Raw genomic sequence first — 19,612 nt, 5'->3', positions numbered from 1 at the left:
TGGGCTTGTGGGAATCAAGTTATGCCCAAAATCCCCTTTTCTGGGGCCGAACGTCTGTTTCTCGCTCTCTGGTTCCCCTCCCCAACTCTCGGGCTCTGGCTCATGTTAGATCCTGACTGAAGACACACCTCCTCCTGTCTCTCTTTCACTTTAATTCTCTCTCTTTCACTTCTCTCTCTCTCTCTCTTGAATTCAAATTCAAAAACTGCTTTATTGGTATGACAAATGTTATAAATATATTGCCAAAGCATAAAGTTTTCATTACAAAAAACATACACACACACATATACTCACCGGCCACTTTATTAGGTACACTAGGTCTAATGAGTCTCGATTTCTGCTGCGACATTCGATGGTCGGGTCAGAATTTGATGTCAACGACATGAAAGAATGGATCCATCCTGCCTTTTTTTTTTATCAACGGTTCAGGCTGCTGGTGGTGTAATGGTGTGGGGGATATTTTCTTGGCACACTTTGGGTCCATTAGTACCAATTGAGCATCGTGCCAACGCCACAGCCTTCCTGAGTATTGTTGCTGACCATGTCCATCCCTTTATGACCACAGTGTCTCCATCTTCTGATGGCTACTTCCAGCAGGATAACGCACCATGTCATAAAGTGTGAATCATCTCAGACTGGTTTCTTGAACATGACAATGAGTTCACTATACTCAAATGGCCTCCACAGTCACCAGAGCTCAATCCAATAGAGCACCTTTGGGATGTGCTGGAACGTTAGATTCGCATCATGGATGTGCAGCCGACAAATCTGCAGCAACTGTGTGATGCTATCATGTCAATATGGAGCAAAACCTCTGAGGAATATTTCCAGTACCGTGTTAAATCTCTGCCATGACGGATTAAGGCAGTTCTGAAGGCAAAAGAGGGTCCAACCCGGTACCAGTAACATGTACCTAATAAAGTAGCCGGTAAGTTTATATATTATATATATATATATATATATATATATATATATATATATATATATATATATATATATATATATATATATATATATATATATATATATATATATATAAAACAGTTCTGTCTGGTATTTGAACCTGATTGGCTGATAGCCATGCAATATTCTGTAATATCAGCACTCCTCCACCCTTGTGTATTACTCCACCCACATAGAGCGCCAAGCAGAGTAATAAACTCACTACAGTTTGACAAATATTGCAGCTGTTGGACAACATAAATGTACTTTTGAGGCTTTTTTAGGCTACAAACTAGTTGTTTAGACAATAAATTTATTTATAAGGATAGTGCCTGTTTTAATATATGTTAGCATAATTTCAGAAATTCAGCACATCTGCGGCCATCAGCCTGTTATATTAAGCAGAGCAAAGAAATTGACGGTTGACGTTCCACCACAAGATGGCGACAGAGACACCATAATAAGTGCTCAGAGGGAGAAAAACTCAGCATTTTTGCAGCAAAAATTTCAAACTACAGCTGAACAAATTATTATGAAACAGGTAAGTGACATTCTAAGTTGATCTCTCCTTTGTGTATTTATACCATAGTAATCTGGTAGCGTTTGCTTTGATTTGGCTTTTTCAGGGGTTAATTTTTGTGAAATCCCACTTGCAACAGAGAAACACTGGGAAATCTCTGTAGACTGATGGCATTTCATGTCATTCAGTCTTATAATCCTAAAATGAGAGAAAAATCACCTGTTTCGTCATCATTTTAGACATTACGCTAGAGAATCGTTCAAATACTAGCTCTACTAGTGACGTATTTTTAAGCAATGATTACTGCTGTTCTGACATTAGCAGCAGATGTGAATGAACTGCGGAAGAAAGTAGTTCCTCATACAAAAGGGGGTTTTAGACTCTCTGTGTTTGGTTTTCTTTTTTATATACATGATTATGCTGTCGAACTGTTGTATAAACGCAATATCACACGAGTAGCAGTGCGATACGGCTATATATCGGCACTGCTAGGGCATTAAGGCACTTGGCCTGTGGCCTCAAGTCAACGCACACCTCCCACCAGTGCTGATATACATGAGTGTGTATGGGTGTATGTGAGTGTGTATGGGTGTTTCCCAGTACTGGGTTGCATCTGGAAGGGTATCTGCTGCGTAAAACATATGCTGGAATAGTTGGCGGTTCATTCCGCTGTGGCGACCCCTGATAAATAAGGGACTAAGCCGAAGGAAAATGAATGAATGAATTTAACAATTAACAGTTTATGTTTTAATCAAACTCTCCCTCTTTCTCTCTTTCATTTCTCTCCAAGTCTCTCTCTCTCTCTCTCTCTTCATTTCTCTCCAACTCGCTCTCTCTCCCTCCCCTCTCTCTCTCTGACTCGCTCTCTCTCTCCCTCACACTCCCTCCTTCTCCCTCTCTCTCTCAGGCAGCGTAGAATCCTGGCTGTGTTTAATTGTCGAGTGGCGAGATCTAAAGGGAGAGATCGGGAATCACATGGAGCCGCTGCGTCTGTCAGCGCTTTACGAGCCCCAGCCCCGACAGAGACGCGCAGAGAAGCCGTAGGAAGGAAGTGCTTGGGAGCGGGGATTTTTTTTTTTACGCAGTGGAAGGTGTAGACAGAGGTGAAAGACTGTAGGAGAGTTGGAGAAGAAGAAGAAAAAAGGAAAAGAAAAGAGGCCCACCGTTTGGAGGAAAGGGCAATAAGCAGGAAAAAAAAGTGGGAAAACTAGAGTTAGAAAAACGGGAGGAAGGAAGGGGGAGGTGAGAGAGAGAGACGGCAGAACAACAAAAAAAGTTTGGGAGTAGGGAAGTGCAAGAGAGAGAGGGAGACAGTTATACGCAGATGAGAAAAGCAGACGCAGGAAAGTGGATGGAGCAAGGAATTTTGGCTTTTTAGTTTTTGAGGTCGGGGAATGCACTCGGAGGATACAGCGACGGGATTACGAACGCCTTCCTGCCACTTTTGCCTGCAGCAGGAATCCAGACGCACTATTGAGGGATCATGTCTGCGCATGGAGCCCACAGTCGCACCGTTTCCAAAGGAGTTATGGATAGACGGAGCACACACAACTGGTGTTTATCCACCAAAACAAGGTTACTCCGAGGAAATACGACATCCGTGTTACTCCAGATGGGATCCTCCATGTGTGCAAGAAATACAAAGGGAATGCGGATGCATTCAGAGATGGTATTACCCTGAGATTACATATCCCTACAATGGTGATCATGTTTGGAAGGTTAGAGGTCAACACTATTATGGCCGTCTACCGGAATGGGAGCAATCCTATAACACACAATGCACAAGACGAAGGGTTTCTTTTAGGCATCACCAAGAGGAGCGACCTGCGCTCATCAGACAATCGCTATCAAGTCCTGGAAAACTGCACTGTAATGGGACGACCTCCGAACAAGCGTTTTTCCCCACCGAAGTGCCCTCCAGTAAGTTAATCCGCTCAGGACCGCAGCGGGACGTAAAAAAGACGGTTCATGGTGGCGCAAAGAGTCTGGAGGGTCGAGGGAATCAGAGGAAGAGCCAGGGCACCGTACGGGAACAGATCAAACAAGTGGTCACTGAGCTGGAGGAAGTGCTGGGTGGTCTCAAACAGGTCCAGTTGGAGATGAAAGAGGTGAGGATGAGGAATGATAAACAGTGATTTATTTATTTTTTGTACTGTTTGATCGAATCCATTGGGATCCAAGCTGAACGCGTGAAGGATGCTCAGAAATGTTACTAGTTTTCTTAAAGACACAGTTTAGGCTAAATTAACAATCGAAATACATTGAATACATACAATAGGTGGGTTTTCTGAAGCATCTCAGAGATGTGCAGTGGTGTAAAGAGTACTGGAAAAGCATACTCAAGTAAAAGTACCGTTACTTGCCTAAAAATGTAGTGCGAGTAAAAGTATCTGCTGTAAATATTACTCAAAGTAGGAGTAAAAAGTAGCCCTTTCAAAAGTACTCAAGAGTAGAGAGTAGTGAGTATTACGCTGTTAAAAGCTGATGCATTTACATGTAATTTGTGGATATGTGTAAACGTAACATTCTGTAGTGCATTTAGTTATTGTCCAGCAGGCACACAACATCATAAGACGTTGATATTAGGTTAGATTTAGGTTGTGATGTCAGGTGACCAAAATTCAATGTCTAGCCAGCGTCTAAGGACAACGTTATTTTGATGCCCAATAAGGACGTCAAATGACGTTGATATTTGGTTGATTTTGGGTTGTGTTGGAAAGTGACCAAAATCCAACGTTGAGGCAACATCTTAAACCAACGTCATATTGATGTCAAAATCTGGCATTTATTCATCAGGTATGGCAACCAAAATCCAACGTCTGATAGACGTCATAGTGTTAACGTCCACACAATGTCAAGCTGTAACATCATTAGACGTTGATATTTGGTTGGTTTTAGGTTGTATGTTGGACATTGATGTTGGCCTGACGTTGAGTTCTGATGTGCTGATTTTCATTTCCAAACAAAATGCAGCGTTTCCACCTCGTTGGGGTACAGCATCAATCTGACGTCATGTTGACGTCTTGTGCCTGCTGGGTTATAATATTCTGTAATATCAGCACTCCTTCACAGCCTCTTCACCCTTGTGTATTACTCCACCCACACAGAGCACCAAGCAGAGTAATAAACTCACTACAGTTTGACAAATATTGCAGCTGTTGGACAACATAAATGTACTTTTGAGGCTTTTTTAGGCTAGAAACTAGTTGTTTAGATAAGTTAATTTATTTATAAGGATAGTGTCGGTTTTAAAATATGGTGCATAATTTCGGAAATTCAGCACATCTGCGGCTATCAGCCTGTTATATTAAGCAGAGCAAAGAAATTGACGGTTGACGTTCCACCACAAGATGGCGACAGAGACACCATAATAAGTGCTCAGAGGGAGAAAAACTCAGCATTTTTGCAGCAAAAATTTCAAACTACAGCTGAACAAATTATTATGAAACAGGTAAGTGACATTCTAAGTTGATCTCCCCCTTGTGTATTTATACCATAGTAATCTGGTAGCGTTTGCTTTGATTTGGCTTTTTCAGGGGTTAATTATTGTGAAATCCCACTTGCAACAGAGAAACACTGGGAAATCTCTGTAGATTTCAAATGACGTTGATATTTAGTTGATTTTGGGTTGTGTTGGAAAGTGACCAAAATCCAACGTTGAGGCAACATCTTAAACCAACGTCATTTTGATGTCAAAATCTGGCATTTATTCATCAGGTATGGCAACCAAAATCCAACGTCTGATAGACGCCATAGTGTTAACGTACACACAATGTCAAGCTGTAACATCATTAGACGTTGATATTTGGTTGGCCTGACATTGAGTTCTGATGTGCTGATTTTCATTCCCAAACAAAATGCAGCGTCCCCACCTCGTTGGGGTACAGCATCAATCTGACATCATGTTGACGTCTTGTGCCTGCTGGGTTATAATATTCTGTAATATCAGCACTCCTTCACAGCCTCTTCACCCTTGTGTATTACTCCACCCACATAGAGCGCCAAGCAGAGTAATAAACTCACTACAGTTTGACAAATATTGCAGCTGTTGGACAACATAATGTACTTTTGAGGCTTTTTCAGTTGATTTTGGGTTGTGTTGGAAAGTGACCAAAATCCAACGTTGAGGCAACATCTTAAACCAACGTCATATTGATGTCAAAATCTGGCATTTATTCATCAGGTATGGCAACCAAAATCCAACGTCTGATAGACGTCATAGTGTTAACGTCCACACAATGTCAAGCTGTAACCTCATTAGACGTTGATATTTGGTTGATTTTAGGTTGTATGTTGGACAGTGATGTTGGCCTGATGTTGAGATGTCCTGATTTTCATTTCCAAACAAAATGCAGCGTCTCCACAACATTGGTGTACAGGGTCAATCTGACATCATGTTGACGCCCTGTGCCTGCTGGGTGTTTAAGGCCATTTCGGTCAACCTACAGTAAACATCCGTCTTCTTTTCATCAGTGACATGCATCTAAACAGTCTCTGGGTCAATGCGTGTAAAGATTTTGGACGTCTTCCTGGACGCTTTTAATGCTTCCAAACAGTTTGATGCCATTATAAATCGCCCATGTCTTCAGGTAGTACATTATGAGGTGATTTACCTTTCATGTGTGATTTGATTGGACAGGAATCACAGGACTGATTTTTCTAATCCCCATAGACGGGAAAAAATAAAGTAGAGATACAGGTTGAAGGAGTAAATATAATGACTCTGCAGTAAAAATGTACTCAAGGGAAAGTAAAAGTACACATTTATAAAACTACTCAGTAAATTACAGTTTCTGAGAAAAACTACTCAATTATAGTAGTTTGAGTATTTGTAATTAGTTACTTTACACCACTGGAGATGTGCAGAGAATAATCTCACTTTATATTTACAATTAATGACAAAAATAATGTTTGGAAATGTAAACTTTAAATCTTTAAACCTTTTTTTTTTGTTGTTGGTGAAAATACTAGTGGCCCAAGGCTTTTGCACAGTACTGTATAAACTTACATGAAGATATTTTACTGTTATTACTGATATTTAGATGTGTCTTAAAGGGATAGATCACCCTCAAAATAAGACGGTTGTGATCATTTATGAATGCAGGAGGAAATCTCATTATGAATAGTCACCCACTTCATCTTAATGAGCTATTTTTCTGAAATAATTATTTTCAAATGACTTTTGTTCAAAAATAAATGCCAAAATATGAAGAAAATCTTTCAGTGTATACTTCTATAAAAATTAAACGACATATTCTGATATTTATTTAATAAAAATAAGCTAAATTGACTAATTTTGATTCTATTAATATTAAAAAATGATTGCGGACAAGTGGGAAGTGCTGCACGATATTGGAAAAAACTTACATAGTGATATTTGATTTCCTCTTGATTTGCTCTATTGGGATTTTTTCTTTTGATCGATTGGATTTATTTTGTAATGGAGTGCATCTGCATTAAGTATAACAAACAAAATACACTCATAGATAAATACAGGAGAGCAAAAATCCAAATGAAGCAGTCTAAGAGTATTCAGTAACAGAAAAATAATCAAATGTACAATAAAGCTGTATAGTTTTCATTGTATAAATAATTAAATGCAATCAATCAATAAATATAAATGCTCTTAACTCACTTAAAATCTTTAAACAGGCCTTCAAAACACACACAATTCATAAACGTTCACTTTATCATGGTTAAACTGAAATGACTGCAAAATTCTCACGTGTTCTGAACTATCTGGTCAACTATAGTCCTCCTGACTCCACATTGCACGAGCAGCAAATTCACACAATTCAATATCAATGCTCAAACGATATATTGTGCACCCATACAAGTGCAAAAACCCTAGTGATTTGGAGTGATAGTGGAAAAATAGGATGATTGACAAAGGACATTAATTAGTATTTTATTTTATTCATTTATTTAAAGATAGTTTTTTGGCCTTTATTAGATAGGACAGTATTGAGACAGGATGCGAAGTTGGAGAGAGAGAGAGATAGGGGTAGGGTAGGGAAATGTCCTTGAGCCGGGATTCGAACTCGGGACGCCTAACCACTAGGCTATTACACCAACATCAATCAGTATTTTGGGGCCAAATGATGATCCTTAAGTGGATAGTTCACCCAAAAACAAGCATTTATTATTGTTTTAAACCTTTATGAGTTTCTTTCATCTGTTGTACACAAAAGAAGATATTTTGAAGAATGCTGAACGTTAGCACTCATTGACTTCCATATAGTGGAAAACGCAAATACTATATAAGTCAAAAGGTAGCAGCTATTGCATTATTGGGTGAACTATGCCTTTAAAAATAGTCTTTTAATCAACAAATTATTATGTTTTTAAATTTGACTGACTTTATTTTGCACCTACTGTTACACTCAATGGCATTTTGGTGGGTCTTTGACCCTTTTGGACAAAGATAGTTCATCTAAAGCATTTCTAAATGTACCAGGCAATAAAGTTCTTTCTGATTCTGATTATGAAAGAAAAAATATGTCCACAGATTGAAAAGGCTTTGATTTAAAGGAGTCCTATTCTGCCACTTTTTACAGGATATTGCACCCAAGAAATGAGCATTTATCCTCCCTCGTGTGGTTTTAAACCTTTATGAGTTTCTTTCATCTGTTGCACACAAAAGAAGATATTTTGAAGAATGTTGAATGTTAGCACATATTGAGCTCCATATAGTGGGAAACACAAATACTATGGAGGTCAATATGTAGCAGCTATTTCATTATTGGGTGAATTATCCCTTTAAATATAGTCTTTTAATCACCAAATTACTATTTTTCTAATTATGACAGACTTTTTTTTTTTTTTACTTTTTGGACATAGATAGTTCATCTAAAAATTCAAATAATATTTTACTCACTCATTTTAAAGTGTATGTAAACATACCTCACAATGAAGTTCTTTCTGATTCTGAAGAAAAATATGGCCACAGATTGAACAGGCGTTGGTTTAAAGGACTCTTATTATGCCCCTTTTTACAATATAATTCACCCAAAAATAATGTCATGTTTCTTTCATCTGTTGCACACAAAAGAAGATATTTTGAAGAATGCTGATTGTTAGCACACATTCACCTACATATAGTGGTATACACAAATACTATGGAAGTCAATGTGTGCTAACAATCAGCATTCTTCAAAATATCTTCTTTTGTGTGCTTTATTGAGTGAACTATCCCTTTAAATATAGTCTTTTAATCACCAACTTATTATTTTTCTAAACATGACTATTTTTTGCACCTACTGTTACACTCAGTGGCATTTTGGTGGGTCTTTGACCCTTTTGGACACAGATAGTTCATCTAATAATAAAAATGTTATTTTACTCACTCATTTTAAAGTATATCTAAATGTACCTGTCAAAGTTTTTTCTGATTCAGATTATGAAAGAAAAATATGTTCACAGATTGAAAAGGCTTTGGTGTAAAGAAGACCTATTGTGCCCCTTTTTACAAGATAATTCACCCAACAAATGAGCATTTATCCTCCCTCGTGTGGTTTTAAACCTTTATTATTTCTTTCATCTGTTGCACACAAAAGAAGATATTTTGAAGAATGCTGAATGCTAGCACATATTGACCTCCATACAGTGGGAAACACAAATACAATGGAAGTCAATGTTTGCTAACAATCAGCATTCTTCAAAATATCTTCTTTTGTGTGCATTATTGAGTGAACTATCCCTTTAAATATACTCTTTTAATCATCAACTTATTATTTTTCTAAACATGACTGACTTTATTAGCACCTACTGTTACTCTCAATCACATTTTACTTGATCTTTGACCCTTTTGGACACAGATAGTTCATCTAAAAATAAATATATTTTACTCACTCTCTATTTCTATTTTCTGAGGAACGTAAAAAGACATTTTGAAGGACGTTGGGAGCCAAACAGCTTTGAGCCCCATTGACTTCCATTCTCAGAATATCCTCTGTCACACACCATTCCATACAGGTTTCAAGTGACAAATGGACAAGTGTCCTGCTGTGGCTGAGAGGCTATTTATAATAACCTTTCATCATGCGCTCACATACAAACTACAAGGAAACAAGATTTGCCACTGATTTGGGCTTCAGTATATTTGAGATGTGATTTTAATAAGAACAGAGGATGGATGAGATCAAAACCTCATCTTGTTTAGCCAGCAGAAATCTAATATTGGTGTGTTCTCAGTAAACATCTTCGTAATGAATCTGTTCCGAAAGATTAAACATCATCTGAATGCCTTCAAAAACTCAAAAAAACGCACACACATCTGCCAGAAATGCACTGTCAATTATACTCACCGGCCACTTTATTAGGTACACCTGCCCAACTGCTCGTTAATGCAAATTTCTAATCAGCCAATCACATGACAGCAGCTCAATGCATTTAAGCATGTAAACATGGTCAAGACGATCTGCTGCAGTTCAAACTGAGCATCAGAATGGGGAAGAAAGGGGATTTAAGAGACTTTGAACGTGGCATGGTTGTTGGTGCCAGACGGGCTGGTCTGAGTATTTCAGAAACTGCTGATCTACTGGGATTTTCACGCACAACCATCTCTAGGGTTTACAGAGAATGGTCTGAAAAAGAGGAAATCTCCAGTGAGTGGCAGTTCTGTGGGCGCAAATGCCTTGTTGATGCCAGAGGTCAGAGGAGAATGGCCAGACTGGTTCCAGCTGATAAAAAGCCAACAGTAACTCAAATAAGCGCTCGATACAACCGAGGTCTGCAGAAGAGCATCTCTGAACACACAACACGTCCAACCTTGAGGCGGATGAGCTACAGCAGCAGAAGACCACACCGGGTGCCACTCCTGTCAGCTAAGAACAGGAAACTGAGGCTACAATTCACACAGGCTCACCAAAACTGGACAATAGAAGATTGGAGAAACGTTGCCTGATCTGATGAGTCTCCATTTCTGCTGCCACATTCAGATGGTCGGGTCAGAATTTGTTGTTAACAACATGAAAGCATGGATCCAACCTGCCTTGTATCAACAGTTCAGGCTGGTGGTGGTGGTGTAATGGTGTGGGGGATATTTTCTTGGCACACGTTGGGCCCATTAGTACCAATTGAGCATCGTGTCAACGCCACAGCCTACCTGAGTATTGTTGCTGACCATGTCCATCCCTTTATGACCACAGTGTCTCCATCTTCTGATGGCTACTTCCAGCAGGATAACGCACCATGTCATAAAGCGTGAATCATCTCAGACTGGTTTCCTGAACATGACAATGAGTTCACTATACTCAAATGGCCTCCACAGTCACCAGAACTCAATCCAATAGAGCACCTTTGGGATGTGGTGGAACGGGAGATTCGCATCATGGATGTGCAGCTGACAAATCTGCAGCAACTGCGTGATGCTATCATATGGAGCAAAATCTCTGAGGAATATTTCCAGTACCTTGTTGAATCCCTACCACGACGCATTAGGGCAGTTCTGAAGGCAAAAGAGGGCCCAAGCCGGTACTTGTAAGGTGTACCTAATAAAGTGGCCAGTAAGTGTATATATTCAGAGAGCTTGAAATGCTTCACTGTTGTACCTTCTGGAAGAGTCTAGAACTAAATGAGAGCAGAATCTTAAAATCGATACCTAAAGATAGCCTAATATGTGCAGATGAACATCAGCAATAATGGACTGCGCGCAGGACGCAAGACATTAATTGAATTATTTAGATACGCTTCAATGGATGCATCAAGACTCCTATTAGAAGTGTAGGACTGCAGCAGGATATAAAGTCAGTATAATAATGCATAAGAGTGAAGAAAGTCCAACAAGGGTTATTTTTATGATATGTTTATCAGATAATGACCTGACTTTTCAGTGCTTGGATGAGTCAGGTTAATGTTCAACCTCAATATGTCACTAGAAGCCAATACACTCACATTTCTTTGAATGGTTGAATGTATTAGATGCAAGAGTGAAAATAAGTGCACATATGGCCACAGATTTAATAGGTTTTGCTTTAAGTCAGTCACTAGTTTGACTTCTTTAAGAGTGAAATAATGCGACTCTGGTGGCTTCAAAATATGATTGGTTCATTGTGGCTTGACAGAATTGTATTCTCATGCAAACTAAAACAAATGTGCTAGTTTGATATAACTTTGACTAAGTGCTTTTTTGGAGCTTTGCATGAAAAAAAAGCACCATGACTTTTTTTTTTTTGTGCTCAATAATGACAGAGTATACATATTTATGTATATAATATTCTTATGCAAACTAAAATAATGAAGAAGAAACTACATAATGCATACACCTAAGTAAAATATGTATTTAGCAATGGGCGCTAGTTTTGTTGACAACCTGGCAACCATGACTCATAAATAAATAAATAAAAAACTTTGCTTAAAAAAAGCATAATTTAAACATTTCTTTATGAATAATGACAGAAATTTATTCTTATGCAAACTACAACATTGTGCAAATTTTTTGGCAAAAACCTGGCAACCCTGACTAAGTGCATATTTTTAAGCTTTGCAAGAAAAAAGCACCATGAACTTTTTTGCTCAATGACAGAATTGTATTCGTTTGCAAACTAAAAGTTTTGTTGCAAAAACCTGGCAACCCTGACTAAGTGCTTTATTGGAATTTTGTATGAAAAAATGGCATAATTTGACATTTTTTAAAATTACTGATAGAACTAATGATACTATTTTATTCTCATGCAAACTACACAATTGAGCTTGTTTTGTTGTGAAAACCCAACTCTAAGAGCATTTTTTAGCTTTGCATGAAAAAAGCACCATGAACTTTTTTGCTCAATAAAGACAATATTGTATTTATGCAAACAACAAAATTGCACTAGTTTTGTTGCAAAAACCTGGCGGACCCTGACTATGTGTTGTTTTTTTTGTTGTTGTTTTTTAGAGCTTTGCATTAAAGAAGCATGATTGGTAATTTTTTTGGTTCAATAATGACAGAATTGTATTCTTATGCAAACTACAAAATTACACTAGTTTTTTTTCTGAAAACCTGGCAACCCTGACTAAGTACTTTTTTTTACTTTTCATGAAAAATAAAAACTCTATGAACTTTTTTGCACAATAATGACAGAGTTGGATTTCTAAGCAAACTAAAAAACCAAGAAAAAACTACATATAATGCACACACCTGAGTAAAAGCATTGCATGACAAAAGCACCATGAACTTTTTTACTCAATGACAGAATTGTATTCTTATGCAAACTACAAAATTGCACTAGTTTTGTTGCAAAAACCTGGCAACCCTAACTGCTTTTTTTAGATTTGATTTAAAAAGGTCCTTGAACTTTTTCCTCAATTACGACAGAATTATATTCTTATGTCAACAACAAAATTGCGCTTGATATTTTGTGTAAACCTGGCAACCCTAAATGCTTTTTTTAGCTTTGCATTAAAAAAAGACCATGAACTGTTTGCTCAATAATGACAGAATTGTATTCTTATGCAAACTAAAGTGTTTTTAGAGCTTTGCATTGAAAAAAGCATGATGGGTGCTTATTTTTTGTTCAATAATGACAGAATTTTGAATCTTATGCAAACTACAAAATTGCTCTAGTTTTGTTGCAAAAACCTGGCAACACGAAGTGCGTTTTTTGATTTGATTTAAAAAGGTCCTTGAACTTTTTCCTCAATTACAACAGAATTATATTCTTATGTCAACAACAAAATTGCGCTTGATCTTTTGTGTAAACCTGGCAACCCTAAATGCTTTTTTTAGCCTTGCATTAAAGAAGGACCATTAACTTGTTGCTCAATAATGACAGAATTGTATTCTTATGCAAACTAAAGTGTTTTTAGAGCTTTGCATTGAAAAAAAGCATGATGGGTACTTATTTTTTGTTCAATAATGACAGAATTTTGAATCTTATGCAAACTACAAAATTGCTCTAGTTTTGTTGTGAAAACCCGACAACCATGACTTGGTGCTTTTACTGAGCTTTGCATTAAAAAAAGGATAATTTGAATGTTTTTTAAATAATAATGACAAAATAATTTTTTTTGCAAACTACAAAACCGTGCAAATTTTGTTGCAAAAACCTGGCAACTTTGACTAGGTGCATTTTTTTAAGCTTTGCAAGAAAAAAGCACAATGAACTTTTTTTGCACAACGGCAGAATTGTATTCATTTGCAAACAAAAAAATTTGTTGCAAAAACCTGGCAACCCTGAGTAAGTGCCTCTTTGAAACTGTGCTTAAAATGCAATTTTATATACGATAGAACTAATGATATTTTTTCTCATGCAAACTACAAAAAAGAGCTAGTTTTGTTGCGAAAACCTGGCAACCCTAAGTGTTTTTTTTTTTTAGAGATTTGCATTATTGCTACTTTTTGTAAATCCAATAATGACAGAATTTATATATTCTTATTCTTATGCAAATTTTGTTGCAAAAATTAAGCTAGTTTACTTGCGAAGACCTGGCAACCCTGACTAAGTGCTGTTTTTAAAACTTTGCAAGAAAATGCACCATGAACTTTTTTTGCACAATGGCAGAATTGCATTTTTTTGCAAACTAAAAATAATGTTGCAAAAACCTGGCAACCCTAAGTGCATTTTTGGAATTTTTCATGAAAAAAGCAAGATTTGACTTTGTTTTTATTAATGATAGAACTAATGATAATATTATATTCCCAGGCAAACTACAAAATTGAGCTAGTTTTGTTGCGAAAACCTGGCAACCCTAAGTGTTTTTGTAGCTTTGCATTAAAAAAGCATGATCAATACATTTCTTTTGTTCTCATTTAATTCTCATGCAAACTATTTCCTAACCCATCCTTTCCATCACTCTCCATCTCTAAAGGTCGTCCAACAAATCGACGTTCTGACGTCCAACATTGACCTCAGTGAAGAGCAACCAACGCCGTCCAATGGACTCCCTCAAGATGCCATCAGAAGCAGCCGGACAGACGTTGTGGCTTTAATACACAATTCAAATGGAGACGACAACGACACGTCAACATCCAGTTCCTCTCTCACATACAGCCCTTCGGATTTACCTTACATTAACAACCCTTCTCCAATAAGAAACCATTCAAACTCGTCCCCTACTAAGCAACATGACATTAATATTGAGGATAAATGCAGAAAACAGAGCTCAGAGACTCAAAGGACTCACAGGACGGCCAATGGAAACTGCGTAGCATATCGGACGGCTAAAAAAGTCCAACTGGATAATCACAAACCCCCAATAGTCCCAGTAGTGTGCACTAATAACTCCAATAAAACCCACCGGCCGCCACCTTATCCTCAGAACGGACAGGTGAAGATGAGGACGCCTCCTTATCCCGGAAAACATAAGACGCTGTCGTCCACTGTAGTGTAAGGACAACAAACTAACTCGCTATACCATTACTCAAAGAGGACAACACACTTACTGTCAAACATCATGCATATAACTCACAGATTCATGCACACACACTTAATCCATCACTGAGAAAATCCTTAATGGTGGTGATACTCAGGGTAAGTGCACACTAGGATAACGTTCTGCATGTGCATGCTGTGTTTATGATCATGTATGTGTCCGTCTGAACTTAGAAACACAATTCATCAGGTGTATACATGAGCAATATTACACGAGTAGCAGTGCGATATGGCTGTATATCGGCACTAGTGGGAGGCATGCCTTAGTGTCCCACCAGTGACGATACTCGGTTAAAATACTTGGGTTAAAAATAGCCCAACATAATTTACACCGTTTTGTATTTTGCATAAGAATATATCAATTCTGTCATTATTGGATTTAAAAAAAAATAGCAATAATGCAAATCTCTAAAAAAACACACTTAGGGTTGCCAGGTTTTCGCAACAAAACTAGCTAATTTTTGAAGTTTGCATGAGAAAAAAAAAATTGTATTCGTTTGCAAACAAAAAAATTAGTTTGAAACTTTGCATAAAATGCAATTTTATATACGATATATATTAAAAACGCTTAAGCATTTTCAATATTTTTTAAAACTGTGTTAGTTATTTACACAGTCATAATTATAAAATTAATAGTAGTACTAGTAATTGTAGCAATAGTAATACCAGAATGGGATATTTGATTTGATTATTTTGATTTGGAGTCTCTTCTAATGCAGTTTCCCAACCCTGTTCATGAAGGCACACCAACAGTCCACATTTTCATCCTCTCCCTAATCAAACACACCTGAAACAACTCATCAGAACATCAGAAGAGACTCCACAACCTGAAGTTAATGGGTCAGATGAGGGAGACATCCAAAACATGAACTGTCGGTGTGCCTACAGGAACAGGGTTGGGAAACACTGGTCTAGACTCTTTGGGCATTTTTGAGAGAGATGCTAATGGTCTGATCCGATTCAATGACCTATGCTAAACTACTGTAAGCTAAACGTGCTCCCACCAGACCCGAATATCAGCTGAATGGATTCAAAAATAGTTACTTTACTCTACTTACTACACTGAAAAAAAATGAGTACTGCTGCTTGTTTAAAATAAGCTGAAACGACACAATTCTTGTCATTTCTTTGCCCAATTTATTTGTTTTATGTTCAGCCTACTTAAATTTGTAAACCATTAAGCTACCTTAAGCGTTTTGTGTTGTAACAACATGAAAGAGTTGTGTTGAACCAACAACCTGGTTAGGGGATTTGTAGTTCCCAGCATGCTTTGCCTGGGATTGAATTTAGAGAGAGAAATGTTGACTATAAAAGATGTTAAAAGTTAATAGAAAAACCTGTTCGAGTTCAATCTTCACTTTAGTTTGAAGATTTAGAAGATTTTCACGTAATGCTTTGAGTTTTGAGATTACCAGAAGCACTCATGCTTCGGGTGTTGGCAGCTTCATTAGCAAAAACACAGTTTGTTGCTTTGCTCAGTGAGCAATAACTGTCCTTAAATAAGTTCAAGTCTCAATTAACTGTATGTGTAATTCACGAAATATGCTTAAAAATAGCCCCTTTAGTTCATTAAGGATGACTTTAAATAAAACTAAGAGACTTGGAAATGCATGAGACATATTATACATATGATATTAGCAGACCTTTGAGTTTAAGTTAAATAAAAATACAAATGCAGTCGGCGCCAATAACCTAGTGCAGGGCTATTCAATTAGTTTGTCATGGGGGGCGGTTCATGAAAAGCATCCCAAACGAAGGGCTGGAGAGATTTGACTTAATATATGAGTGAAAACACAACTGTATATAAGAGTCCATATGCTGTATTTTCCAATCCAACACTGGGAAACACCCATAAACTCTCATTCACACTCATACACTACGGACAAGTTAGCTTACCTATGGAATAAAATCACGGTCATAAATATTTCATGCGTAAATAAAATTCACGCATCCGTAATTATAAAATTGTAAAGGAAAACGTAACATACTCGTAATTTTACGAGGGTACAATTCCAAAATCTGCGATTAGAACATATAAACAGACAATAGTCTGATAAATTTACGATGGATGTATTTGACAAACACAAAATACAGTTTCACCACGGACATGACAACCTGATTATGAGTACGAATCAAACAGCGACACTCCACTGTCAAAATTACGTCACCGCTGTCACAGGCATTAATAAACATGCGAGAGTCATCAATCACAACGGTGCGCTTGCTGGGCCTTCAAGCCCCCACACACCGTCTCAGGTAAGATTTTTGTTATTCCCCTTTGAGAAAGGTCTATCATGATCGTACTCGTAATCAGGTTGTCGTGTCCGTAGTGAAACTGCATTTCGTGTTTGTAAAGTACATCCATTGTAATTTTATCAGTCATATAGAAACAGACAATGAAGATGTCGTAACTACGTCTGTTCTAATCGCAGATTTTGGAATTGTACCCTCGTAAAATTACGAGTACGCTCCGTTTTCCTTTACTATTTTATAATTAAAGATGTGTGAATTTTATTTACGCACGAAATATTTATGACAGTGATTTTATTCCATACTTACCCAATTCACCTGTACCACATGTGTTTGGTCTGTGGGGGAAACCGGAGCACCCGGAGGAAACCCACGCCAACACCAGGAGAACATGCAAACTCCACAAAGAAATACCGACTGACCCAGCCAGGACTCGAACTAGCGACCTTCTTGCTGTGAGGTGACAGCGCTACCCACTGTGCCACCGCGCTGCCTATTATTATTATTATTATTAATAATAACATTTTTTAATTATTATTAATAATAATAATAATATTATTATTACAATTATTATTATTACAATTATTGTTTATTTATTATTAATAATATTGTTTATTTATTTATTATTATCATCAATATTATTGTTTATTTATTTATTTATTATTATTATTATTGTTTATTTATTTATTATTATTATTGCTTATTTATTATTATTAATATTATTGTTTATTTATTTATTATTATTATCAATATTATTGTTTATGTATTTATATTATTATTGTTTGTTTATTTATTATTATTATTATTATTATTATTATTAATAATATTATTATTTATTTGTTATTAATAATAATAATAATTATTCTTATTATTAATAATATTATTATTAATATTATTATTAATTTATTTATTATTATTATTAATATTATTGTTTATTTATTTATTATTATCATCAATATTATTGTTTATTTATTTATTATTATTGTTTATTTATTTATTATTATTATCAATATTATTGTTTATGTATTTATATTATTATTGTTTGTTTATTTATTATTATTATTATTTATTATTAATATTATTGTTTATTTTTTACTATTATTATTAATATTGTTGTTTATTTATTTATTATTATTAATATTATTGTCTATTTTTATTATTATTATTATTATTGTTTATTTATTTAGTTATTATTATTATTATTAATATTATTGTTTATTTATTTTTATTATTATTATTATCATTGTTTATTTATTTATTATTATTGTTTATTCATTTATTTTTATTATTAATATTATTATTATTATTAATATTATTATTATTATTATAACAGTTCAGACACCATCACCATGCATTTTTATTTTTTTCCTAGTCATTATTTCCCAGAAAAGAAAGGAGCGCTGGGGTCTGTCTGCGCTGAATCATTCCCTCAGAAATAGAGAGCAGTTGTGATGAAGACAGACTACACAGTGACTCAGTGTTAACACCGTGCGTCATGGCAGAAGTCCTCCATCTGTTTCATACAGCACAATGTTTTCCTCAGATTACGCCAGCTTTTAGTTGTTTGTCCTGCGGGCGGATGAACGGTGCGCTGTTATCACAGATCTGACAGTGAACATGGGACAATTGTGCAGCTCTGTGTGGCTTTATCGCACAGGAATTCAGCATGCAATTTGATAAACATTGCACAAATGAAATTTCTATTTGGAGTTGATTGTATCAGGCTGCTGTTGGGGCACGTTAGAAGATCAAACATGCAGCTTTAAGGCTGGGATTTCCTGGACAATCTTCATCTCATGCGAAAAATGCAGATCAGATTACGGTTACGTCCATCAAAATTAACTAGATTTATGCCCTGAAGACATGCATGTGCAAAACTGCCGATTGCTAGGGCATTGCTTTGTGGTTGGTAGGCTGTTCTGGGTGGTTACCTAACCAAGTCCAAAAGCAATAGTCACTCTTAAATATGTAGCCTATTATCTCATTGGAAATTACAGTTGAAGGGAAAATTATCAGACATCCTGTGAAATTTTAATAATTTAAAAAAGTATTTTCTAAGTAAGAGTGACTCTACTGGTTAGCACTGTGGCCTCACAGCAAGAAGGTCAATGGTTCGAGTCCCAGCTGGGTCAGTTGGCATTTCTGTGTGGAGTTTGCATGTTCTCCTGGTGTTGGCGTGGGTTTCCTCCGGGTGCTCCGGTTTCCCCCAAAGTCCAAATACATGTGCTATAGGTGAATTGAATAAACTAAATTGGCCGTAGTGTTTGAGTGTGTGTGTGTGTGAGAATGTGAGCATGTGTGGGTGTTTCCCAGTACTGGATTGCAGCTGGAAGGGCATCCTCTGTGTAAAACAGATGCTGGACAAGTTGGCGGTTAGGCGACGCAGTGGCGCAGTATGTAGTGCTGTCGCCTCACAGCAAGAAGGTCAGTTGGCGTTTCTGTGTGGAGTTTGCATGTTGCATTCACGTAGGTTTCCTCCGAGTGCTCCGGTTCCCCCACAGTCCAAAGACATGCGGTACAGGTGAATTGGGAAGGCTAAATTGTCCGT

At 36.7% G+C, this 19,612-nt stretch overlaps 1 protein-coding gene across 2 annotated transcripts in view; it reads left to right on the top strand.

Annotated features, from left to right (window-relative positions):
• The first annotated feature begins 2,364 nt into the window (after window positions 1-2,364).
• The window catches only part of si:ch211-178n15.1 (uncharacterized), a 37,220-nt gene continuing 19,972 nt past the window's right edge, over window positions 2,365-19,612 (top strand). The window contains exons 1-2 of one of the 2 annotated variants that reach the window (XR_008835615.1): window positions 2,365-3,570; window positions 14,252-14,913. Coding sequence is in view for 1 of the 2 variants with exons in the window: in XM_056446021.1 (XP_056301996.1) it covers window positions 2,857-3,570; window positions 14,252-14,769 (1,232 nt within the window). In the remaining variant the exon portion in view is untranslated. The remainder of the gene's footprint in view (window positions 3,571-14,251; window positions 14,914-19,612) is intronic. The other variant, XM_056446021.1, reaches the window with a different exon arrangement.

Source organism: Danio aesculapii, chromosome 2 (assembly GCF_903798145.1).
Source record: "Danio aesculapii chromosome 2, fDanAes4.1, whole genome shotgun sequence".
In the NCBI taxonomy this organism is placed as follows: Eukaryota; Metazoa; Chordata; class Actinopteri; order Cypriniformes; family Danionidae; genus Danio; species Danio aesculapii.
Note: the sequence above shows the minus strand (reverse complement) of the source record. Positions and strands in the feature narration are given on the sequence as shown.